The following is a 25977-nucleotide window of genomic DNA, read 5'->3' as shown; positions in this document are numbered from 1 at the left end:
AACATCACAGAAAAGGCAGAAGTCTTATTTAGCTTAAGGACAGTTTTTAAAAGAAACATCAGAATTGATGGAAACCTGTAAGATAGCTCTATGCTGCCCTTTCCAAAACGGTGGGATCTTTGGCCATGCTTTGCACTGATGCCAAAGCCAAGTTCTCTACAAGAAGCTAATAACTGATTAGCACTTACTAAAAAAAATTCAGTGACAGGTTTTCTGTTAATATAAACCATTTGCAATGATTTATGCCTGTCTTGGGCTATCAAAATGATGATTAGAAAGGCGAAGGAATGGGCAGTAAAATTGCTGAGCCCACTATAACTGTAGAACCTTCCCAAGATGTTTCCCCCTGGGATATTCACTGTTGTTCCAATGCAAAATTACAAAAACTATTGAAGACTTAGAAAAAGATTCCACCCAGGCTTACCTGGGTGAGTTGCTCAGGAGGAGGTGGTGGTGGTGGTGGTGGAAGGTCTAAATCAGGGTCTGGAGGTGGAGGGGGCAAGTCATCCCCAAACCGTCCAGTAATGGTAACATAGACACTTGATTCAGAATAAATGTCACTACATGAGCCTGTTGAAGGCTGAGTGACTGTACTTTGCTGGTTGCCAGAAGTTGTTTTCTGGGCTTGTAAAGTTCTCTGTTCAACATCATTTATGTCTGCTACAAGATCAGCCATTAAAGCATCCAGGTCTTTGTCCTCTAGGGCACTTAGAGATTCTGTAAAGAAAACCACAAGATACATCAGAGTGACTATAACACTATGTTTGCATGTATGTACTGTTTTAGCATGGAAACACTGTGTTTCCAGTTCAGTGGAGATTAAATTGCAGAAGGCAGGTTACTGTATAAGATATTAAGGTTTAACACTTTAAATGGGTTCAAGAAACAAACGTGGTTTTGGAATAGCCGTTAATCTGGTCACGCTGAAGTTCAGAGTACAAGGAACTCTATGAACACAAATTAAACAGGACAGGAAGCTTCTCTTTCAGTGATACAGTCTCAGGCCCTCATGATGTTATGAAACCTGGTCCTTATCCAGCAAGGTTTCTGGGCACATGCTTAGTGATATGGATGCAAGAAATTCCATTAGCTCCCATTAGGCTATTTACTTCTTTGGGACATAAATGCTTAGCAAGTTTTGGTACAGTAAATAACAAACCGTGTAATTGAGGCCTAGATCCAGAATATCTTCACATACTACTACTATTCTACAACTCTAAAATTAACATGAAGCGAATCAGAGAGATCTAAGTCACAACAAATTGTATGGTGTCATTTGCAGCACATCAGTAATTGTGTGATCAACATCTCTGACATACCTCATATAATATGCTGGGTTTTGAGGATCTTTAAGCAAAGAACAAATAAGATAGTCTCTTTTCAAAAGCATCTTATCAACCAGATAGAAAACACTGTAACTTTTGTTTTCTGTCTTTCACTCTGACAGAATAAAGATAAAATTCTACGCTGGAACTTCAGATGCAATCAATTCTTTGGTTGTTTGAACTAGACATGGTATAAGAGATCCTGTAGAATAACATCCTGTAAGATGATTTAACTTTCTGGAAGATAAGGGTTCTTTAAGAATGAACCGATTCAGTGGTTTAAACCTCTTTGAAGAACCTAGTTTAAAAAAAATTCAAAAATAACAAAGTGGATTTATTTCCCTTCTGGAAAGGGATGGAGGGTGCTGAACTCGATAGTCAAAAATGCTAACATAGTCCAACATAGAACTTTCATCATACTAAGTGTGAACGTGTCACTAGACGGTCTTAAGTTTATTCTGCTTTACCTGTTACGGTAATAGAGTATTTTCATAAGCTTTTATTTTCAGTGGGAAAGTTGGCTTATGATCCTCTCTATTTACATACCTCTACCCTCATTGCTGGTAGAGACATGAGGTGCTTAACAGTGAACTGATTCTGGGATAAAAACATAGGTTAAAACCAACTCAGGCAAATGCAAACAACCAGCCCGCAGTAAAAAGAAAAAACAAAACCCCAAAACAAACAAAACCAAAGGGATTATTAAATATATAACATATATTTTATATATATATTTAATAATAACTCAGATAAATTTTCTCATTTGGTTTGTCACACAGCCTCAACAAGCAGCTGTACAAGCAAAAGCGACAGTGTAAACCAGAATGAGAATAAGCAACATAAAGTGGAAGCAGTTGAAGCCAATACTTCCATCAGACAAAAGTGTTCATGTAGCTCTGACCTCACACTGAGGGACCTTGCTTCTATTAAGTTAAATACTTACATTAAAAAGGTTGCGTTTTTGCAAGTTGTTTGGGGGACTTCTGATTTTTGTTTTCCTCTACACTCAGACATTTTTAAAAGTCTAACTTCTGACTCCTATCTAAGACTGAGCAACGTCCCTAAAAAAGTTGGCCCTTTCGAAGCTTCCTGAATTGAGACACATAAATATATCCCCGCCCCCCTCCCCCCAGCAAAACAGGTTTTTTTGTTTTGGTGGTGTTTTGGGGTTTTTTTGGATCGAGGGTGTTTAAAGTTTTTCTTCTCATTTGTTGCTGTGAGGTATTTTAAATAAGCATAAAAAGCATGAGAAAGTCCATTCAGCTACTTACCATTTAAATCTTTAAACCCAACTGTAAAGCTAAATTCATCATTGGACACTTTGGGGGAGGCAGGTTGTACAGTCTCCACTCCTAAACTCTGTTAAGGTAGAAGAAAAAAAACAGGCATCTGATGACATAATTACTACTACAAACATTAATATTTGTAAATCAATTACCTGAATTTGTCTAATTGAATTGATTTTTCTGCAAAGAACAGACTGACACACACTAGTTTCTGGGATTATGCATAGACTGGTAAACTAAATAGGACCGGGACAAGGGTTCAAGCACTGTCTCAATTATGCCAAGTGTTTTAATGGTTTGCATGCTTCTCAATACAATGTTGACCCATGCCAACTGCAACTCATTAGGCAACACCCAGGCTCAGTGTGGGGAACAACAGAGGCTAGAGCTGTTTCTAATAGAGACAGTGGGAAAAGCCAGACTGATTTTTAGTTTTTGGTGGTTTGTTTGAAGGGGGAGCAGAGGGAGGGTGTTGAAAGAGTTTAACTGTGTATACATTTGAGCTGTGCAATGCTGTTTGCTCCAGAGTGCTTTATTTACTAATATAGAACCTATCTGTTGCTTTCTCATGCCGTTTGCAAAAAAAAAAAACAAAAACAAACCACCCAAAAAACAACACAACATGCTGCTGTTAGCAATGTAAACTGCAAATCTGCATAGTTAGATAGAGAATTCCTAGTTTCTGGCTTGTTTAGGAAGCAGGCAGGGAACCAGTGCTTCACAAGTCAGGAAAAGCGCATACAGTGGAGATAGAAAAAGATACATTCTCCCTTCAACAGTGAGGAAGATGATAGCTCTAATAAGCAAACAGTGTAGACAAGACTGGAAGAAATTCCAAGGATCTGCCTAGACCATGCACCCACCCCAAAGCAAGTCACTTACACCTGGGTCATACCTGAAAAAAAACCTGATTAAAAAGCTTCCTATTAGATAAATTCCACCATCACCTCTGGTAATTTGTTCCACTGCTTCATTATTGAGATTACTATTCCTGCCATCAAATCTTTCTTGTGATACTCATCCTAAACTTCCTTTGCTACAGCTGAAGACAATTCCCTGTTGCCCTACTCTCCATGGACACGAGGAACCAAGTACTTCTTTCTGCTCTGATGCTGCCTTTGATGTATTTCAAGGTTATCAGTTTCCTCTAGACTAAACAACCTCAATCAATCTTTTCTTACAGGTTATGTTTCTTTTCTTTCTCATCATTCCCATTGTTTTCCTCTGGATTTTCCCCAGTCAACCCTCCTTCTCCTCAAAATGCAGTGCTAACACTGGACAGTTTCCCGGTTGAGGTCTTACCGATGCTGTGCAGAACGGAAGGATTACTTCATATAGCCTACAAGCTATACCCTTGTTCATACACCCCTGTGAGATGTTTGTCTACTTGTGCTCATACTCAATTTGTACCAGAGGCATTTACATTTCTCAGAGTTGCCTGAAACTGAGAAGCATTTTCCATTAAAATTAATGCAAATGTTTTTCTTGGCAGCTCTTTTCACCTATTTCCCACCCAGGACAAGTTGGTTTCTTCTGAAGTTATACAGAGCTGGAAACCAAAGCAGTGATAACTTTAAACACTGTTTCTGTGTTAATACTGACTCTCATAAAAATAGACACAGTATAAATATGGGAAGAGGGAGAAATGAAGCACGACAGAGTTTTACAGTGCCCAAGGAAAAAAAAATATAAAAGAGAGGGCACAAAATGTATTGATGAAAATAACTTCAATACCATAAAGGAAATACTTTCATTACTAATCTAACAAGTCGTAACATCTCATAATGGCCATAAAAGTGCAGGAAAAAAACGAAAGTACATGCAAAGGGAAATAAAAGGGAAAACAAAACGCTAAAAAGTTTAAAATTAGGTCATAGAAATATCAGAAAAGTGCAATTTTGAATTTGCATTTCTTTTTCAGCCTTGTTACGCAATGTGAAGGCACCTTTGTGTGTTCCTATCATTTACTCTTACTTTAGGAACAGACAGATTAGTGAAAAAGGGTGAAAAGCTATCTACAGTCTCATTTTGGAAATTAAAAGCCTAAAGAAATTAACAGATGCAGGTCTGTAAACTGAAAGTCTACAGGCTTTCAGATATGCCTGCATCCTTCTCCCACACAATGCTGGGGTAAGAGGGGATGCCAGCACTTTAGAGAGGGGGAGGAATAGCCAGTCTCCATCTTAGGAACATGTTCCATCCCACCCAGTACTGCACCGAGTGTAGATAGAGAAGAAGGTTACTCTTACTCTGTCCCCATCACCTGCACTCCCAACAGTGCTGTGTCCAATCTGAGAAGGTGAAATTTATCACAAGCAGTCTTTTGTTGAACTTCAAGGCATAATAATGAAACAAAATTACCCTAAAAACCTCCCTCCCTCTCTCTCTCTCAAATAAACATGCACAGTTATAAAAAGCCCTTAAAAAGCAGAAAGGCTACCAAGGGGCAAAGTAAGGATTTGACAGCCAAGAATGTCACATAAAATCTTGGATTTCACACAGTATAAGCGTAATTCTTAATCTGTGGCTCAGGATTATTGGTATTTAATTCGGCAAGCACTGGGATTCACCAAGAGGGAAGAACCCTTAAAACAGAGGACGTAAGCAATCAGACTCCCGCAGAATCCACAAGCATCCATCTATTAAAGTACAACAGATGTACTGACTTTTGGGATTGTTTTTTTTTTTAAGATACAAAAATTCTCCTTTCATCAGGTTTTGCAGGGAGTACTCCATGACTATAGATTTAGAAACAGGCTCATGCTATTTTATAGTTTCCTCTCAAGAGAGTAGTCTGCATTGGCTGTAATGTCTCTATAAATTCTTGAATGCCACCCTAGCTGTAACTTAGTATTTTGCCATATCTAAAGATCACTCTTATGCATATATTGAAAAGTTGCTTTCATTTTCAAAGTTTACATCTGACACTCGGGCTACATCCCATTTACCCATGTATGCAAAGCATTTGTACCTGAAGATTCTTATTCAAACTCTTCCTGTTTTGACAGTAACTTTCAATTTCTTGGGACCAAGCCCAGAGGAATTTAAATTGTTTATTTGGGGGTTTTTTGAGAAAGCATCTTCCATAAGCAGTTAGCTCCCTTTAACAATCTAGCCGGGGCTGATACTACTGTATTCTTCAGGCCACTTGTTTTCAGTGTCAAGCAGAGAAATTTAGTTGAAAGTTTTTCAAAGTAATGTATCTGTATTTATTCAGAGTGGAAGTACATGAAAAATGTAGAAAAGTTGCCTCTTTTCTCTAAAGCATAATAGCTATTTTTCTAATCTTGATGGAAAAAAGAATTATCTACCTGGGTCAGCATGTCCATCTCCCCAAGTAAATTGCTGAACATTTCATCTATATCATCACAGGTTTGCTCCATCTGAAAGAAAAAAATCCACAGAAAAAGAATCATCATGAGTTCATTTCAAAGCCAGCAATGGTCAAAACCAGAGAATAGGCAATGTTCTTTTATAGTATGTTCTCAATTAACTTCAAAACAACTGTTCACAACTTGCAAAAACCTCTACCCATAATTTAGAAATAACTACTAACAGATCAGAATGTCAATCCTGTACATACTGAAACACACGCTTAGGTTCTACACACATTACGAGTTCCAACAACCTCCTTGTATTATTCACATTTCATAGGTAGTCACTAGCTAACAAACCATGGTTGTATTTTAAACATCAATGAAATGTAGCTAGTGAGAGATGAAGAGGGAAACAGAGTTTGAGGCTGAGAAATTCCTGAATGCTTCATTTTGAAAGCCTTTCTTTGGCTTAGGTGACTAATACAAGAAGAGTTTATTAGGTGTTATCTAGTGCAGGACCTGATTATGGTTAGGTACATGACCAACTTTTTGTCTCAGTATTTCTCCCAATTTTCTTTCAAATACTAGTGCACTGAGAGAACTCCAGTCTTACCTAACCTCAAGACATCTGAGGGAGAGCACTGAGACAAGGAAAATGGATACATGCTGCATGACGGTAAATGGTGGCTCTTGTCACAAGATGGGGGTGTGAGGACAGCACCACACACCAAGTTACTGGGGAGATACAGCTTCTGCAATAACCCTCTTCCTCATGCATTTATTCCTTTGCAGGGACAGAAGTAGTGTAAAAGGGTTCTGACATGGAGCACTGCCAGAGACAAGAACTATAAACGTTTTCTTAATATGCTCAAGCCTCCAAGTGATTGAAAACTCCGGTACAGATAGCATAAAACTAGGGTTCAAACTTTAAACATGTGAGTAGTCTCATTGGTTCGCTAGGTCTATGTGCACCTAGTGCACATAGTTTACATGGCAGGGGTTTGGAAGTGAGAGGGCTGACAGGGTGGCTTCTGTGAGAAGACACCCAGAGCAGCCCCCATGTCAGAGAGAGACAGTAGCTCCAGCTGGCTCCAAGACGGACTTGGTGCTAGCCAAAGCCGAGTCCATCGGCAACACTGGTGGCACCTCTGTGACAACATATTTAAGGGTAAAAAATGCTGTGCAGAAGCTGTAAGAGAGGAGTGAGAAAACGTGACAGGAACAGCCCTGCAGGCAGCAAGGTCAGTGCAGAAGGAGGGGAGGAGGTGTTCCAGGTGCCAGAGCAGAGATTCCCCCGCAGCCAAGGTTGTTCTCCTGCAGCCCATACAGGACCATGCTGGAGCAGATATCCACACTGCAGTCTGTGGAGGACACCGCACCAGAGCAGGCAAACATGCCCTGAAGGAAGTTGCAGGCCATGGTGTGACCATGCTGGAGCAGGCTCCTGGTGGGAACTGTAGCCTGTGGAGAGGAGCCCGCACAGAGCAGGTTTTCCGGCAGGACCTGTGACCCTGTGGGAGACCCATGCTGAAGCAGTCTGCTCCTGAAGGACTGCACCTTGTAGAAAAGACCCCTGCTGGAGCAGTTCTTGAAGAACTGCAGCCTGTGTGAAGGTCCCAGGTTGGAGAGGTTCATGAAGGACTGTCTCCCATGGGAGGGTCCATGTTGGAGCTGGGAAACAGTGTGAGGAAATTGAAGCAGCAGAGACGGTTACACACTGACCACAGTCTTCATTCCCTGTCCCCCTGCACTGCTTGAGGGAGGTAGAGGTAGAAGAGTTGGGAGTGAAGCTGAGCCTGGGAAGAAGGGAGGGGTGGGGTAAAGATGTTTTTAATTTTGTGTTTGTTTCTCATTATCCTACTGTCTTAGTAAATAGTAATAAATTAAATTAATTTCCCTATGTTAAGCCTGTTTTGCTCAACAGTAATTGGTAAGTGTTTTCCCTTGTCCTCATCTCAACCCATGAGCTTTTCCATTGTATTTTCTCCCCCGTTCTGCTGAGGAGGGGGGAATGATAGGGCAGCTTGGTGGCCACCCACAGTCAACTCACCACAGCACCTTACAGGATGAGGACCAACCTGATGAAAGAAAGCAATCAACTGAGGACAGGAACAACTCTAATGACTATAAAGACCAGCAAGAAAAGACAACCAGCAAGTATCCTGTTCTTCAATCTTAATGCTTTTCCTTTAAAAGAGCATCTTGAGTCACAGAACTATCCCATAGTTAAATGATAAAAGGCCACTGAACCACTACAGTCAGTATCTGTTGTCTGAGAATTACTTGGTAGCATGTCTTGAGCATGACAGTTAATACTGAAGCAATCTGAGCTGCTCTGCCTCCTTTGCACTTGGTATTTCTGGCATCTACATAAGCAAGACCACCCTAATTTCCACTTGCCCTCTTACCACCTGTGTTATCTCCAACACCAGAATTCATTAGGTGAAGGCATGCACAGCTTTCATCAGTCAGGCTCGGGGCATATTCTACCTGCTTTAGACTGTTTTTGTAGCTGGTGTAACTAAAACAGGCACAGGCAACCAGGAACTGGACTTTGAACTTTCACAGTCCTCCCAAATCCCACAAATCAAAGACTTACAAGATTTCAGAACTGGATTCTGTTAAAAACATTTTAATAGGATGTGGTTGGCAGGGCTGAGGGTATCCCTACCCCAACAGTGGAGATGGTACAGCTATGCCTGTGTAACACAGAACACACGTCACACATGACTGAGTGAATGGAGAACTAAAGTCACCTTACCTGCTTCATTTCCAGCTGACAAACCACACTGGATGGCTCACTCTGTATGTATCACATTTATCATACAGAGCTTTCTCTATAAAACTCCACTTCTGTAGATTCAACAGTATACTGGTTGGGTAAATGATTACTGACTCTTAATTGATTTATTTGAATCAACAGCTGTATAGCTTCCTACACACCTGGCACTTGGAAAATCGATTTTCATAAAAAGGATAAATAAAATGGCATTTATTTGATTAGGCAGAGTGAAGTCAGAGTTGTGATGTGACAAAAAATAGCGCTGCAGTTCATACTGACAAGTATCTCATCGGTGCTTAAATAGTACTGAGTAATTTTATGTTTTTCCTGTTTTCTGATTCAGCAGAACAAAGCATCTGCTGGGGTAAGCTTATCAGCTCTAGCCCTTGTATGTTTTTGTGGGTCTTTTTAACCACTGGGTAGATCTACTTTCAGGAAAAAGTCTTCATATTGGTTCCTTTGACAAACTGAAATCCTGCTTTGCTGTATTTTTCCAGAATAGAAATATAAAAGTGGTAAAAAAATTACTCTTGAGTTACAACCAGGAGACATTATCAAAAGGAGGAGTAAGAATTGTCTAAAAAGGCAAAAAAACCCCTAAGAACTCTCTTCAGTAGTTAACAAAAAAAGGCAAGAGAACTGAATATTGCATTATACAACACACTCAACAAATTACACAATTTTACAGGTTCTAATAAATTTAGAGCTTCTTTATTTGCAATTACATGATTTTCTGAATCTCCAGACACATTTGATTCATAAGAAAAATAATGTAATCCTATGAAAAAGCAATGTGCAAAGAATTCTGTAAGAATTTCCACTCTAAATTGGGGCTGAGTTAGTCACTGATGAATTGTCCTTATCAATTCAAGTAAATGACATTTAATACTAGGGGGTTTTTTTGACCTTAAGCACATGTGGGAAGGGGGAAGGCCTGAACATATAATTTGAGAAGGAAATATGTCAATGTCCCTTTCAGGCGTCACTTTCAATGAACAGACATCCATCATCATCATCAGAGTGATAAAGCCATGTTGTCACCAAGCCATTGCCCATACTGGTCTCTTTTTTTTTTTTTTTTTCTCTTGAATTTGTGATGGGTTTAGGAAGACAAAATCATCATAATCACCAAATACCCTGAAAATATTTTTATGTTAAAACACACTGAATGATCTTTTAAACTGATATGAGAACTCTCCAGATTCATGGGGGATTTTGGCAAGAGCTAGAAAAGCAAAAGATAGTAAAACGAGTCTCCAAAACATTGAACTGCAAACCAGTGTCCATCCACTCTTCCTCCTCTTTGATTCTGCTCCACAATAATTTCAATTCCTTTTATTTTATTTGAATTTATTTTTATTTGATTTGATTCAAACAAGAAACTCAAAGTGAAATCTGCAGGTGTATAAGCTATTATTAACAAAACAGGGGAAAGGATTTACCAGAGTCTCCAGAAGAATACTGAGTTTCATACTCAGTCCTCCTCTATATCCACTGAACAGTGACTTTTCTGACAGGTTTTTCTGTATATAGTACTAATAACTCCTAAAATCATATCAACTACAATAAACTGAAGAGAGAAAAAAACCCACCAAGACAGCATTTTTGCAAGAAGTTTCTCATGTTATATATAAAATATTAAGCTAAGAAAAAAATCAGAATTAAAATAAAAAGAGGAAATTGCGGTTGTCAAGAATAAACATGCTAAGGAGGGGCTCGTGGGAGGGCATATATGTGAAACCTAACCTATTTTGAAAGTGGTTGATTTTCAAACTGATGTCTTCTAGACCACTTTTTGAAGTAACACGAAGCATACAGGCAAAGGTATTCCTTGTCTTTTATTTCCCCCAAATTTCACATTCCCAGATCTTCATTGACGTCTCATGAAAGTATCTTTTTTATTTATTTTTTTTAATGTTTCTACATTTCTCATAGTGTATATGTAAGAGGTTGGGGCATTTGCCCTTCAGCTTGCTATTCTAACCACCAAGTCTCACTATTTAGTTTATGCATATTAGACTCTCACAGGTTTATATAATACATACATTTTGACTCAATACATATTCACCCCAGCATTTATCAGAAATCCCCCAGACCTGTTAAACCTATTATTTTACCTTCCCAATTTCAATTTTAGCAGCCTCTTTGCTGATAAAAGTAATTTAAATCTAAATTAAGAGAAGTGAATAACAAAACTCTGCATTGCATTTTATTGTACTCTGTATTTCTAGCATCTTTGCATTTCAGCTCACCCAATTAAAAAAAAATAGTTTCCACATATTTGTTCACACATCTCCTTACCGGCAGTTTCTGTCATTTGTAGTATCTGCCTTTTCTCCCTTACATGCTTTGTTGCCATTTCCAAAGACCTGCTTTCATCCATTCAGGTGGTGCTCTGAGGGGGCCTCCAACCATTTACTTTTCATAAGAACCTGCCCTGCTGCCCTGGATGACAATACCAAACTCCTGTGCACTGTACTTCTAAACTTGGCAACAGACCCACACAAAAATTCTTCCCTCTCCTAAATATCTACTCCATATAAACCCTGATTTTGAAATCGAGATGTAGATTTCTACATTTTTTGAGCTATGGGCTAGAAAGTTGGAATGATGTTATCTCACTTCTAACACTAGAGAAATTTGGCAGGTGCAGAGAAGCAAGCTAGCCCACAGCGATGGCCAGGAAGCTCTCTCTGGGCCAACCTGGTATGCTTGCATGGGCTATGTACTGCTGACAGAACAACATTGTTTTCCCCTGGGGATGGTCCAGTATTCAAGGGCACCAAAGAAAAATGCTGACTGAGAAATTTCTTGCTCAGCTGCAAGAATGGAGCAGCGATTCTTGCACTCAGTCTCACGGTGCACATTCTTACCTGGGTTAAGTAGAACCTCACCTATGTTAGTGTCCTGCACTGACAGGTGGAGCTGAAACTGCCTTTGTTGGTCTATAATATGAACTCTGTAATTAAAATCAGGATATGATTTCTGCATAGATGCATACATTTTGATTTTTTAATATACTAGAAAGAATAATAAAACAATTTTATTTTTTTAAGAATGAAGAAAGTTTTGTGATTTGCACACTTATGTAAGACAACTGCACTATGTCTATGAACAATACATAGGAAACTGAGTTGTTTGATAGAATCACTATCACTTGGGAGGAAGCTAACAGAACGAGTAGTAAAACAATGGCATGAAATTCAGCCTGCTTAAAAAAGAAACTATTAAAAAAATATCAGGAAAGCTGACAGAGTGTTCATATGGTGTAGGTCAAATAAACCAGGCATGGTACTATACTAAGCAGAGTTTGAACTGTTAGTATCTGTCAGCTCTGAAAATTACTGAAAGCCAGTCCCCCAGCCCCTTTCAACAGGAAGAGTGATCCAAGTCACATGGTAACAAGGCTTCTGCACTTGCAGTCTGAAAATAAGCTCAAAGCCCTTGTGCAACACCGAACAGGAAACACCAACGGTATCACACACAAGATTACCATCTCTGCAACTCAGTCGCAGTTGAATTTATGCAGTTTAATCGACCTAAGGGCTACAAACAAAAAAAGGATGAGGAACGGCATGGTACCAGTAGAACAAAGACATACAGAAGATTCATGCTACTAACAGTATAAGGAACCAGTCCACTTAGTGATCTGGTGAATAGTTACGGACACATTCATCAAATTCAAAGTATCATTGTAATTCTTAAACTGTTACATATGTGAATAGAAAGAATAAAAATACATGAAGTATGTTTTTACAAGTCACAGAAAGATCAAAGCACACCTTCACTTCCTAGTCCCTATGCTACAGTCTACCAGAATGGACACTAGCTGTTTGACTATCCAGATGACCACTAGCAGCACTGTAACTTCCTGCTAACACTTTATGCCTGAATTCTTTCTGGAGTGGAATGAAGAAATCTTTAACATTTTAGAGAGACCCAGCAGTAGCCCAATGATTAAATCACTCATTCACCCTTAGCTACAGCCGACTATGCAAAGTAGATCAACCCGTATTAAATACAGGAGAAAAGAAGAAAATGAGAGAAGAGAGATGAAAGTGACAGAAGCCCTACCATAAAGAGCAAAGCTGGAAAGAGGGTAACTGATTGTCACAGGAAACAGATGGGAAAGTACTATGATAAAAAAAAAAAAAGCATAAAACCTAGAGGAAAGTTACTTATGCATCATTTTGTCCTGGCTTACAACACAAATTTAATGGGATAATAAATGAAACTGAAAGTCTGCACAACTGTTCCAGGGAAACGTGCACAGCGTAATTGTAAAACTCCTCAAAACTGGTGAGTTAACAAGCTAAGGAGTGGGTTTTCTCTACTAGCAGTTATAGCTAGAAGTGTCAGTATTTCAGAGAGTTTCAGGAAAGGACAATGAACCTCATGTTTCAAGACCTAAAACAAAGGCCCCACCAATTTGAAACAGGAGTCAAATTTTCATGATAGACAGGTTACACCATACCTTCCAGCACAGGATTTCTTGTATCTCCTCCTGAGGCACGTGATGCTAGCCACTGCTGGAGACAACTTGCTGGCCAAATTGAATGCAGGTCTGAAATAGATCTAACTAGGTTTCCTGCAATGATTCTACAGTTAGTTGTCAATAAAAACTGACTACTCAAATGTCTCTTTACATATGTCAGTGAGGCAGGATGGAAGTTCCTTGACCAGCTACATCATCACATCCAGTAAAAAGTCCCCACAGACACTTAGGTCAATTTTTATGAACTAGACTATGAAAGAACATCTGTCTCTGCAGAATTCAGCCTAGAAGAATAATCCCATTAGTTACTAATTCTAGTAGACGCTAAGAAAGGAAATTGAAGTTTTGGAGTGATAAAGTAGAAATGACAGCTGCCGCCAAGATTTCAAAATTACAATCAGATTTGGCAGTTAGCATGCTGACTTTTGTCTTTCTTACTTACATAACATGACCCTGTAACTCTCTTCTGTTTTAATACTAACTCATATTTTGAAAAGGATGGATCAAAAGCCATTAGACTGCTTCCAACACTGCAAGTACCTAACATTGATAAGCATGGCGTTTTCCAAGAAAAAGCTTACATACACAGATAACTCTGAAAGCAGTTTCTTACTTATATCACCTATTCTTCTGGGAAATCTGGTGTGCCAATGACTGTAGGTTTATCTGCAGCTGAAATTACACTGCATATTTAATTCGTGGATGGGTGCGACATGTCATAACTCTGCCCATGGTGGAATAAAAGTGACACACTAAAACACTACTAAACTGCAAAGTATCCTTCCTAGTTTAAAACTCAGTCACATTTGGCTTTGGATTAAAATTAAAATGGCAGATAAATACAATCATGTGAGAAAATCCTTTTCTAATGTTAACCTGGAGCACTATAGCACCTTCAGGTGACCATGCCACAAAAAACACTTCTAGCATTTTCCATTGATTGTTCCAGACACATTTTTACATATACTGTGGAAACAATTTTGACTCCAGTTGACTCACCTTGTATCACATTGCTTAAACTGTCCCTAGCAAGATCAAAGGCACAGCTGATAATCAATTTGTACTCTACCAACTCCAGAATTATCCACCCAGATGTAAGCACAAACATCTTTAGATGAGACCACCTCAAACTCACAGATCCTACTTCTGTTTCACAGAAATTTTAACTATTTATACAATTGTAACCATTTATACAATCAAACCTCTTGAAAGCTTGTTCTCTTTTTTGCTGTTTTGGAAATCCACAGTTAACTCGCTTGCATTACAGGAACAAGTCTGCAGTTAGGACTGAATTTGGAATAAGTCTTTATTAGTTCAAAAGACCCAGATTTCATAGACCTGAAAGCTACGCTGCTGTAGTTGTACTTTACCCTTGTCTTGCCAAGATGATGATAATTTAACCACCACAGAACTCCTATGCATGAGTACACCAGCTGAGCACAAGTACACCACCATCTTTTTCAGCGATATAGATTTGAGTACTTCATTTTCCACTGGCGAGAGAAAGAGTTTTAGCATGTTTGTAAAGCACCATGGGACACTGAGGCTGTCCTTCAAATGATGCTGCCTCAGCATCCATCACCTCTATGCTCCCCAGCCTTCCTCTCTCCCCCGTGCAACCCCAAACACATACTTTCTTCTTTATCCCACTTGCCGAGAGTAGTGCTTGTGAGAAGCAGCTATGGGTCCTGTTCTTAGGGTTAGGTGGGATGGCACGATTATTGAATGGTCCCAGAGGCTCAGTTAAGAGAGGCTGATGGGAAGAACAAGGGACTATCCACAGTACGTCAGGAGGAAGTTACTCAAGCCTGGAAGAAGGGGTTAGCAAAGGGCTCTTCTGCTAAGGTGAGAGAGGAAGGGAAGAACATTTAACTGATGAAAGGCAGTGTATGCTACGGCTAGGGAAAAGGAGTGTAGAGGGACATGGCAAACAGGCTGGGTGCAAGACAGCTCATTTACCAAGCTCCTCTCCAGAATTACTCTCAGGCACAGATGCAGAGTCTGGATCCTGGGCTCCAGAAAATGTATCCCAAATGTACTCAAGCAGCTGGGGACTGCAAGTTAAAAGCACCTTATGCAAGGGGAAAAAGAAACCTCGATATAAAGCACAAACACAGGGAGGAGAAAACTGGGGAGCAATTTCTATGTACCAGAACTTTACTTTGTAGCCTCCTGTTACTCCCAAAGGGGAGTGCTTTTATGGGGCTCGAAAGCAATGGTACTTCTGTTCATTTTTATATAGTATCCTGCCAACAGACAATGTGCTTCAGCCTGGCCTGTGGGTCTAAGGGCATTACAGAAATAATGCACAGCTACAGACTTGGTGATCTTCCTTTGTCATAGAATTATTTACTGCAGAATGGTCCAGTTTGGGGACTTTCTCCCCATAAGCCATACAGGCAGCACAAACACCCTGTGTAGAATGAAATGGTAGGAGGAGACATATTTCCAGTCCTATGTCTTTGCACAGATTGGTAGAAGAAACAATTCCCTATTCTGTGCCAGATTACTAGCACACAGAAACAAGATCTCCATTTCCTCGAACTTTTCTCCTTCAAAAGGCAGAAAGGTGGATGGAAGTGTGTCCCCTGAGCTGGATTCAGCTTATGAACCATCAGCTGATCTAGGCTCACCTATCTTGTGTTGACAGCATATCTGCTTCAGCTCTACTCAGGTATTGACAACTGCAGACATACAAGTTACCAGAAAGTATGAGTCTCACTCAGTTCTAGATTCCTCCCCCACCCTGCCTTGATGGGAGAGCAGAACAGTGACAGGGCAACTTAAGTCTGTGCAGCACAAATTTGTTCTGTTTCCACACTCCTTCCCATAATCTGTAGTTTGCTGATGTTGTTGTAATGTTTTTCTTCCTGTTGTTTTTTTTCCAGTTACCCAACGTTGCTGTACAGAACTTACATGACAAGAAGAGACTGTCTCGTAGTGTTAAAAATTGCCAGCAAATGAGAATAGCACAATTATTAATAATTTTTTGATTCAGTAGAATGCTCAGCCTAACTCCAACCTGCAATGGAGCACATGGGCTATAAGCTTTTCATTCCCATTTGATGCTGTTGAACTGTTCCCAGTATTCCCTTATCCTCAAGTCATGGAACTATGGAAATTGTGTCTTGTAGCTCTCTACTAAATGAAGATTTTGATATTTAGCTTCACAATTCATAAGGTAGGCTGATTCCATGTGAACGGATCGTCTAACAAGCAGAAAATGGTAGACAAGGAAGCCCATAGACAAGAGGAAGCCATACAGGGATCCAATGTGAGAAAATCCTTCCCCTCTCCAATCCCCTATAGAATCAAGAGATGTTAAGTGTGGAATAATAAAAATCATAGCACAAACAGGAAAAAGAAAAAAGGAAGGAGAAGTTACAGCACAAAATTTAAGTGCAGAAGCCGCTACATATCACTGGCTCATCTTTTCCAGCATTCAGTCCCTCCCATAGTAAGCCATTACAGGTATGTGCAAGACATGCTATAAGGGTCCCTGACAGAACTGTCTACCCGTACAAATAACTTACTCCTAGGCCCTAGTTACTGGCAAAAGCTCGAGGTCACCTTCTTATCTCTTATAATCACATGTTCTTATTACTGCCAGAAATGTTTAAGGGAGGGCACACATGGTACAGGAAAGGAAGACTGAAAGAGGAAATGCATATAATGCTCTAACAGGTAAGAGTGAAGCAAAAGGGTGAAAATAAATCTGTATAATTTTTATTGAACCTGTTTGTCTGCTTCATACCCAGTTTATGTATTAAAATCAAATGAAGCAAGTAATGCTTCAGTAATATGAAAGTACAAGTATTTCACCAAAGTACAGTGCTCAGTACCACAGCGAGCGGTAGAAAAATTCAATGAAGATTGTTTTTATAAACCTTTTTCTCAGCTTTACTACTGACTGAGGAGTCAGGTACAATTTCAAGGCCCATTATTAATTTTCCACCTAGAAAAGCGTTTCTTTCACCTATATAATTGCACAGTGATCACAAACTGCTATAAGCAGTGGGTTTCAGCCAAAGATCTGTAAGGAAAGTGGAAGCCTGGAGTCACCACAGATTGGATGTTATATTGGTATGGCTGTGGCTGCTTTCCCACAGCCCAACAAGCCCTGAACCACACAAAGGAAACAGTTATGGGAAGAAAACACCGCAAGAGAACAACCTTGTGACATTTCCAGCATAATTCTTCCATTTCTGTAAGGTTTCCCATGAGAAGGAAATGCCACTGCCTCCCTCTCTTTTTTCCTTACCAAGTGGAGGAGGGATGGAACAACTGATCTGGTCAGAGATAGCAACTCCATCAGAGAATCACAGAATGGTTTGGGTTGGAAGGGACCTTAAAGATCATGGTAGTTCCAACCCCCCCTGCCATGGCCAGGGACACCTTCCACTAGACCAGGTTGCTCAAAGCCCCATCCAGCCTGGCCTTGAACACTGCCAGGGATGGGGCATCCACAGCTCCTCTGGGCATGACACAGGGGAGACAAAGGAGGTCAATTTAGTGACAGATATGAAAGGCTTTGCTGAATTTCATGGAAGAATATGGCTCCCCCTGGGAGAAAACTGCAGTTAAGTTTATGCTGAATCCCTTCCTAGGGCTGGCACCCAAAACCACTGGGTCCTTCGTATTTGTTCCCTCAAACATTAGGTTTGTCATCTTCCCCTCAGTCATGAAGACGTGGTCATCAAAGTACAAAACTAAGCTGTAATCACAACAAGTATTTGGAAATGTTATCTGTGTTCATGTTTTTAGCATGTATTCTCACTTGCTTAGGGTTATTATCTCAGCACTTAGGCCCTCCAAGCCACATGTACAGCAGATCTTCCAAACATAAGATTTCATCAAAAAGCACAGCAAACAGTAGACCTGACTGTTATTTAAATGATTATTTTTAAAAATTCACAATCAGACACAAAAAAACACAAAAAAAACCCTTCAAAAACATGTTCTAGGCTGAAGCATCCTTCTTATTTCTGTGCTTCAATGAAAATCCCATAGCAAGTGAGAGAATGGAGGCTTCTTGTACTGTCAGAAATACTAAACAATCTTCAAAATCACATCAAAATCTTTCTGAGCTGTGGAAGAAAAGTAATCATGTGCCTGCAGTTTGGGCTATCTGAAGATACAGTGAGAGTACCAAAACAGACCAGCTAAGGCCACCGAGGAGCTTGTTTTCATTTGCTGCCTATACGGACTTGATGCCAGCAGCTTAAGTGACAATTCTGTAGATCCTGACCACTCCCTTGGTGAGCTGACTTCTAAGCAGACACATTATTTTGCCTAAAACTGGGGACTCAGAAGGTAATTTGCAATTTTTATCAGCAAAAGCATCTGGTGAGTGCCTCTGATTTTGGCTCCTAGACATTCCCTCTGTCTGATGGACTAGCAAAGCTGCTAGAAGCGGATTTGCTCCCCATACATTCCCACTTGTAGGTACAAGATTTTCACCAAAATTTTTATTGTATCAGTTGGATTGTCTGAAGACAACTGAGAACATTCTGTTGTTAGTGATATCAGCCATGTAGGGTCTGCCCACCTGATAACAGATACACAGGGAGTTTCATCCTTCAATATTACTGTTACATGCCACACTTCTACATCCACTGCTTCAGATTACAACCAAATACAGAGTAAAAGTAAAAATGGTAATGGACTGAGGAGATGCATCCAGTGCAAAACTTCTATCAGAATTGTCTCTCTATGCACTTCTAAACAGAGTATCATAGAAAAAATTGGTTCATATTTACTGAACCTTCTTTTCCTTCTAGGATTCATAATTCATCTACTCCCCAAAATACTCACAACCCTAGCCCTGCTCTATCTGAGCCTAAATTCATGGCATGCTGGATCAATGCTCAAAAAGAAGCAGCAGTCTTGTGTGCAGGCTGATGTACTTCTGGTAGCAAAAATTATGAGAGCAATTAGCTAGCCACAGATCTAAAAGGTCACTTTAGCGGAAAAAAAGGTTTTGAAACTAATGACAAACTTTTTTAAAAGTCACAACCAGTTTGTGAATACTCACATTGAAGCTGTAAAATCAGATCAAAGTCATTTGTGTTTCCTTTTCATTCACAGTCCAGGAGCAATGCTATAGATTAATGTTGAGGGGTGGTGAAGAACACATGCTCATGTATGCTTATGTAGATGCTCAAAAGTTTCCTGCAGAAACTTAAGAACAACATGGCACCCTGGCTTCTTTCTTTCACGGTGCAACATACCATCTTCTACACTGGCAGCTATACAGTTACTATCTAGGGTAGCTATGAATCAATAGGCTGGATAAGGAAAGCTGCCTAAAATGCCTGCTTTTCCAAGAGCAATTTTACTGTTACAGATCACTCCTAATCATGAAAAGATACATGGTGGAGTTTCCATGACATCTGCATCTGATCTTCTCATCCCAGGCTCTTTTTAGTCAATGAAGGGAAAGAAAGGTAATTTTATAGAGCGTGATTCATGGCAGCTGTCTAAAACTGGACAGCTGAACCAAGTTTTAGCAGTACCTGACTGTAAAGGTGACTCAGAACCTCAGGTGACTAAAATGCTCATGTCTGGACCTGGGTGAGGAGGATCCTGCCTATAAAGTCTAAGTAGTGCTCTGGAAGGTCTGTATGAATGCAAGTTACCATTGTCACTGGAAACCTTCCAAAAGAAACAAGCTAAAGCTCCTGCACTGCTGTAGGCAAATAAGAGGTCTTATTTTCACTTTCATTGCATATCAGCATCTGACCATGCGAAGTCATCATCACAACAGGGCAATGGGCCTACAATAAAACAAGTCAAGACGTACTGAAATGAAAGATGAAAAAAAGATCTGTGGGAAAGAAAAACACATGTAGTTTGAAGAAAGAGCAGGAAAGGATAGGGGCCTTGATATCTGAATGATATGAAGGAAAATCAAACTCAACTACACTCCTGTAAAGCCACCTCTGAAACATAAACACTTTTTCAAGAAAATCCACGTTCCCAGATCTTTGTCTCAAAGGACGGATATTCATGAATCTGCAAACAAGACAAGTCCTCTCTTGAACAAGGCAAACCTTGTTTGGTTTTCTGGTAGTTTTCTCAGTCATTTTGTAGGGCCAGAGAGATGCAATATTTGATCCCTCCATCCACAGGTTACCCAAGTCCCACCTCTCCTTACACCACCTACTGCAGAGCAAGAGAAGGAAAGCTTTCTGCCTCTTGTTCCTCTCACTGCTCTATGACACTTCTTCTAAAAGGAAAGGTGAAACCGGAAAAGCGAATTCTTAGTGGGTTGGGTAAATTCTTTACTACGTAAGAAACCTCTGGCCGCAATACTGAGTTAAGCTGCTACAACATCCAGCAGGCCTCTCTGTTCATACTGTTGCCCCCTTTGTGCATACTGTTATCCTCCCAAATGTGTCAGCCTCTAGAGTTTTACAAATTAAAAAAAGATCAAGCTTATAGCCTGATTCACAGGTGCATGAGTTATAGTGTGTGATCTAGCAGACACTGCTCAAGTATAGTGAAAATCAGACTTTTGATCTGTGCAAATCAAACTTAGCTGGAATAAATACATTTGATAACAAAATAAACCAGCACTTCAAAGGCATCACACCTTGCTTGAAGATACTGCACATGAAATAATCACAAATTCCAGCATGAACAATTAAAACACAATTTACTCAATAATTACTTTGAGCCTTCAGTCATATTTGCCTCCAAACCTCAGAAGAGTCTGTAGTACCCACAGGAGTATTTGATGAAGAAACAGATGACACAGAGAATGAATAAAAGTACCCTTTCAGAGAGCATACATTTTTTAAGCTATGTGTGGTCCCAGATGGATCAGAATTCTCTGAGTATATAAAACAAATCTGTAATGCTCCATTGATTAAACCTCCCAAAGACATTAGTAATCCATATTTCAAACCAAATTATCCCCATTTTTAAGCAATGCTTACACAAAACAGGAATTATAATTAAATGTAATAGTCTCCTTAGCCCACAGGGGAAAACAACTGAACAGGTCCAGCAAAAAGTTAAACATTCTGTTTTAAACAAAGTTTTAACCTAAATTCACATTATTTACAATGTTTCTAGAAAAAAAAACTTCGTAAATTCAGGGATGACAAATGAGTAGGAGCCTACACAGATGGTGCAGGTCATCTAGTATAGCCCTCGAAAGGACTGGGGCTTACCTATTTGCCTCTAATGAAACATGTACTAAAATGAGTCCTGGAAACTACATTTACATCACTGTTGTGCAGCAGCAGGGTAATAAATTAAGAGTAACATCAATAGAGTCATATGTGAAATTAGTATTTTTTAGAAGCGAGTCAGGAACTGATAACAGAACACACATCATGTAATTTACAAAGGGGAACTAGAACCAAAGAGGAAAAACGACTGCCAAACTCCTGCAAACAGAAGTTTCGAGGGGTAGAGTCAAGCTGGAGCCAAGCTAATCACAGAATCAGAGTGATCTGGGACAGGAAAGGACCTCAAAAAGTCAAGCTGTCTGTCCCAGTTTGGTGGCACCCTAAATATTTTGTCTGTAGGCTATATTCCTGCATCCAAATTTTTAATGACAGTTAAGACAGGCTGGATGATATGCTGCCTAAAAGACCCTACTAGATACATCTTCCCAGTGTGACAATGAATGGATTTAATAACTTCTCTTTTGGTGCACAAGGGACTGAAAAAACACCCCAAGCTTGTGGAGACTGTATTTATGTTATTTATCCATGGTGTTCACACAAGGGTATCATGCAGGATGGGCCTTCTCAAAGTCAGGAGACATATCTATTTCTTTCCTAAACCACATGGTCAAATCCACCACCAGCAGAGAGACATAAATCGCATTTCTTGGAAGTCTGTACTGGCTGTTTTGCCATAACCACACCACTGTCTTAGATGCTTAGTTTAAGACTGATAGATTAGCACATTCACATGCCATATTTTTTGGCTGCTAGTGCCAGGTCACTTGCTCTGCAGTTTCCCCTGCCTGCTTTCACTTTCCCAATGCAACCACCTACGGCAGGGCACCGAGTCCCCAGGGATCCCACCTGCCCTGCGAGGCTGCAAGGATGCGTCTGCAATCCCGCCTTGGGCGTGACCCACCTCCTCCTCGCCCCCTCAGGGTCTGGGCACAGCGTAGGCCTGACTCAGGTTAACCCCGCCGAAGAGAACAACCCACACCGGGGCCCAGCACGGCAGCACCGAATCCCACTATCCCATTTCAGGCCACGTCTGCCGTCGGAAGGCTCCTGTCCCGAGGCGGGAGGTCTGTGTGAAGGGCGGCCGCCTCACGGGCCCCGCGGGCGGCGGGGCGGGAAGGGCGGGCTCCCCTCGGCGGGCATCCGCGCTGCCACCCCGGGCTGCCGCCTCCCAGGGGCACCACAGGCCGTGCCCGGAGCAGAGTCTGGCGCAACTCCCCACCCCGAGCACCGGTACCTGCCCGCATGATTTCTCACCACAGCGACCGGGACACCCCGCGCCCCCCGGCACGCCGTCGCCGGGCGCCTCACGCTTCCCACGGCGGCCACACCTCTGCCCTCCCGCCCCGTCGGGGTCCCGAGCTGGCGCTGGGAGCCCCTGGGGGTCCGGCTAACCCCTCCCTGCCCGGCTTACCTTGGCGGGCGGGCGGTGGGAGCCACCGGCTCCCAGAGGCGCTGTGAACAGGAGGCGCGGGGCGGCTCTGCGGCACCCCTGCGCGGCGGGAACGCGCCCGCCCTCCGCCCATGGGGAAGTGGGGCCGCCCCGCGGGCTGCTGGGCGCCCACCCCCGCGGGAGCCGCCCCGGCGCACGCTGCGCCGCCCTCCGCCCTCGGCAGCCGCTCCAGGGAGGCCCCGGGGCGGGGGAGCCCCGCTGCGCGGGAGGGAGCGGCGGCTGCTCGGTGGCTGCCCCACGCCGCGGCTCGAGGGCGGCCCGAGGGCTGTGGAGAGCTGGGGGCGGACGCGTCCTCCCGCGCTGCGGCGAGGCCCCCTCCTCTCCGGAGCCTTAGGGGCAACCGGGCTGCCCACAGGACGGCGCCTGAGGCCGGCCCGGGGCAGGCTGGCGAGGCGGGAGGCGCAGGCGGAGGGGCTGCGGCCGGGCCGGGGCCGTTTCCCCACGGGGGCAGCCCTGCACGGCCTCGCCCGCTCCGCCTCTGCGGCCTCTCCCGGGGCCCGCGGTCAGGCCAGGGGGCTGCGGGCAGCGCACCGGCCAGGTGCTCTGGCTTTCACACAGAAACGTGTTCCTCTCCCCGGTGCTCTGGGTTTCACACAGAAACGTGTTCCTCTCCCCGGTGCTCTGGGTTTCACACAGAAACGTGTTTCTTTCCCCACTCTGTATAGTGACCGCACGTCTCTTGCATAACGCGACTGCAAGGCAGCAAATCGCTTTTCTGGCATTTTAATGTCATTTTGTAGTGTTGTAAAGTGCTGCTTTGAAGTGTACTTACGTTTATTCGCTGAGCAGTAATAATTTTTTAACACGTTAAACTCCATAAAAAGATGGGTAGGGGAAAAAAGAAGGATTTCAGAGGTTTCCATCTTAAGTTAAAAAGTCAAATGTCAGAAAACTCAGGGCAGCCTTGAGAGGGTTAATGTCAAGTCAAAAAGATGGCATGCAAACAGAGCCCTCTCTTGAGCTGAAACGCTGTTTTCATTGTCCATAACTTCGCCAGACCAATGCTTGTAGCTGTTCTTTTTCCTTACATATCTACGGCACTGACAGCGTAGTGAACAATGCTGAAGGTGTCACCATCTCCTGCTTCTGCTACCTCCGTTTAGAAAAGTCACCAGATAGTTTAGCTTAATCTTGTGTTTACGGGCAATTTATGTTAAAAACTCCAGGTTTTGCTCCAAAGCAGCTAAGAAAGCCTATGTTCTGTTCCTCCAGCACTGCTGGAGACAAAATAATTGTGGCAGAAGGATGGCAGCATTTTAAATTACCACCATGTTTTGCACAGCCAGTATGTTTCAATGCTTTGAGGGGTAATTGCTTTGAAAAATTCCAGCTGAGACAGCTCAGCCATATTTAAGAATGCATTTAGGGAATAGTATGTTATTCTGCTCATGTTATTTAAAAAAAAAAAAAACAAGTCACTTCACTGAGAAGCTGGCTAAAATTTACCAGAGACTTTGCTGAGGTCAGAACTGTGTCTTTGGCCAGGCATGTGAAATTAAGTCTATATTTGGCAAACAACTTAGCATTTGAAATATCATGTGCATAGTTAATAAAGTTATTAGTTCAGCAACTTGAGAGTCTGAGATTCCACGGGTAGTACATATTGTCTTTGCTGACTTTCTTTGCAGTTGCTCCTTCTGGCTTCTGAGATCATTGTGGTGCCAAGGAAAGAAGTAATTTCAAAAGATCAGTTGGCAATGATTTTTTTTTTAATTATCTCAAAGTCAGTTTTGAAATCAGCATTTTGCAGTGAGCACTCTGCATGTATTAAAAGAATAATATTTAATGTGCATTTTGTTGTCAAAACCTCTTTTTTCACTTCTATATGTGACCCACCGGTAACATGGCCACACCCTGATTACACTAGTGGTTTCACACTTATTTTGCTGTTGTTGAAATACATGACCAAGATATTTGTTGTGATAATGTTAAAAAAATATCTATTCTGCTTGTACAAATAAGCCTTTGTTTCTCTGTACCTAGATTTGCTCCTGTCCTCTCCAAGTATCCTGAAATAAGGCCGAGAAAGTTGAATGGCAGTATTTGCCAGCTCTCCTTGTACCTGGCTGTTACAGATAGGCTGTTAACTCTATGAGGAACAGTGCTGATGAGAATGGCACATCTCTAGAAAGCAAGGCGAAAATCATAGAAATCCCAGAAAATACTGAATGCTATCTGGAAAGTTTTTGGGCTGCATTCAGGACCATGAGCATTGTGCTCCAGTGGGATGGGTGGAGGCCATCATGTATTCATAAGGAAGAAATGTGGTGAGGGAAACGCTGGAGCAGATAGGGACTTTGATTAACAGTGCGTGTCCTAATGTTAGAGAGAGGCAAAGTTTATGGCAAGACCAGGTGGAAATATGTAATGCTTCCAAATTTGTTTTGTCCTCTCAGCTAAAATGAATGTGCAACAGAATCATGCCCCTGAATTCCAGCCCTCCATTCTACTCTTCTCCAAACGCTTTTCATTTTCTAATGGAAAGAAGAGACATGCGCCCCACCCACATTACAATCGTGTGTTTCACTGCAGTTGCAGGACTCAAGATCTAACACATGCAATTACAAATCGTTCTTATCATGGGAGAGCAGATCACTGGGTAGATACAGTCATTATAAGCTCTCAGCTCCTCAGAGGGAACTGTATTGACCTCCATAGTCCTTGTGGATTGCATTTCATTGTAACATCAGTTTCTATAAAGCAGCAGATAATTTAGAGTTAAAGCAGGACATCTGTTTTTGAAAGGGACAAATATATGTATTTCTAGCCGCAGGAAACCAGCATTTCATCAGCAAAAATTAATGTTTTACCATATATGCACTCCCGTAAGTTTCATTGACATCACTTTATACACTGATAATGACATGATTTTAGAAACTGATCTTAATTTTCTTTACAGGGTAAATGTGATACTACGCTAATCAGGATCTTACCTGCCCAGACCCTACAGGATCAGCCCTTAGCCCTCAGCATTATGAGTGGAAAGGCTGCATATATATAAAATATTGCCAAGCCATTGTGCCACTCACCAAAAGTTAAAAAAAGGAAAATTAATATTAATATATTAATTAGATCTTTTGTGGTAGCATAACACCTAACATACAGTTGAAAAGTTTGCTTGTTT

The 25977-nt window shown here is 41.5% G+C and overlaps 1 protein-coding gene across 1 annotated transcript in view; it reads right to left on the bottom strand.

The window, feature by feature from the left end:
- The window catches only part of LOC121086072 (amyloid beta precursor protein binding family B member 1 interacting protein), a 66696-nt gene extending 43750 nt beyond the window's left edge, over positions 1-22946 (bottom strand). Inside the window, exons 1-4 of the mRNA XM_040589266.1 lie at positions 22815-22946; positions 5923-5994; positions 2597-2684; positions 425-717 (exon numbers count right to left, since the gene is read on the bottom strand). Of these exons, the coding sequence (XP_040445200.1) occupies positions 425-717; positions 2597-2684; positions 5923-5994 (453 nt within the window). The 5' untranslated portion in view covers positions 22815-22946. The remainder of the gene's footprint in view (positions 1-424; positions 718-2596; positions 2685-5922; positions 5995-22814) is intronic.
- Between the last annotated feature and the right edge of the window lie 3031 nt (positions 22947-25977).

The sequence above is a fragment of the Falco naumanni genome, chromosome 4 (genome assembly GCF_017639655.2).
Source record: "Falco naumanni isolate bFalNau1 chromosome 4, bFalNau1.pat, whole genome shotgun sequence".
Lineage (NCBI taxonomy): Eukaryota > Metazoa > Chordata > Aves > Falconiformes > Falconidae > Falco > Falco naumanni.
This window is presented reverse-complemented; position numbering and strand designations above follow the sequence as displayed.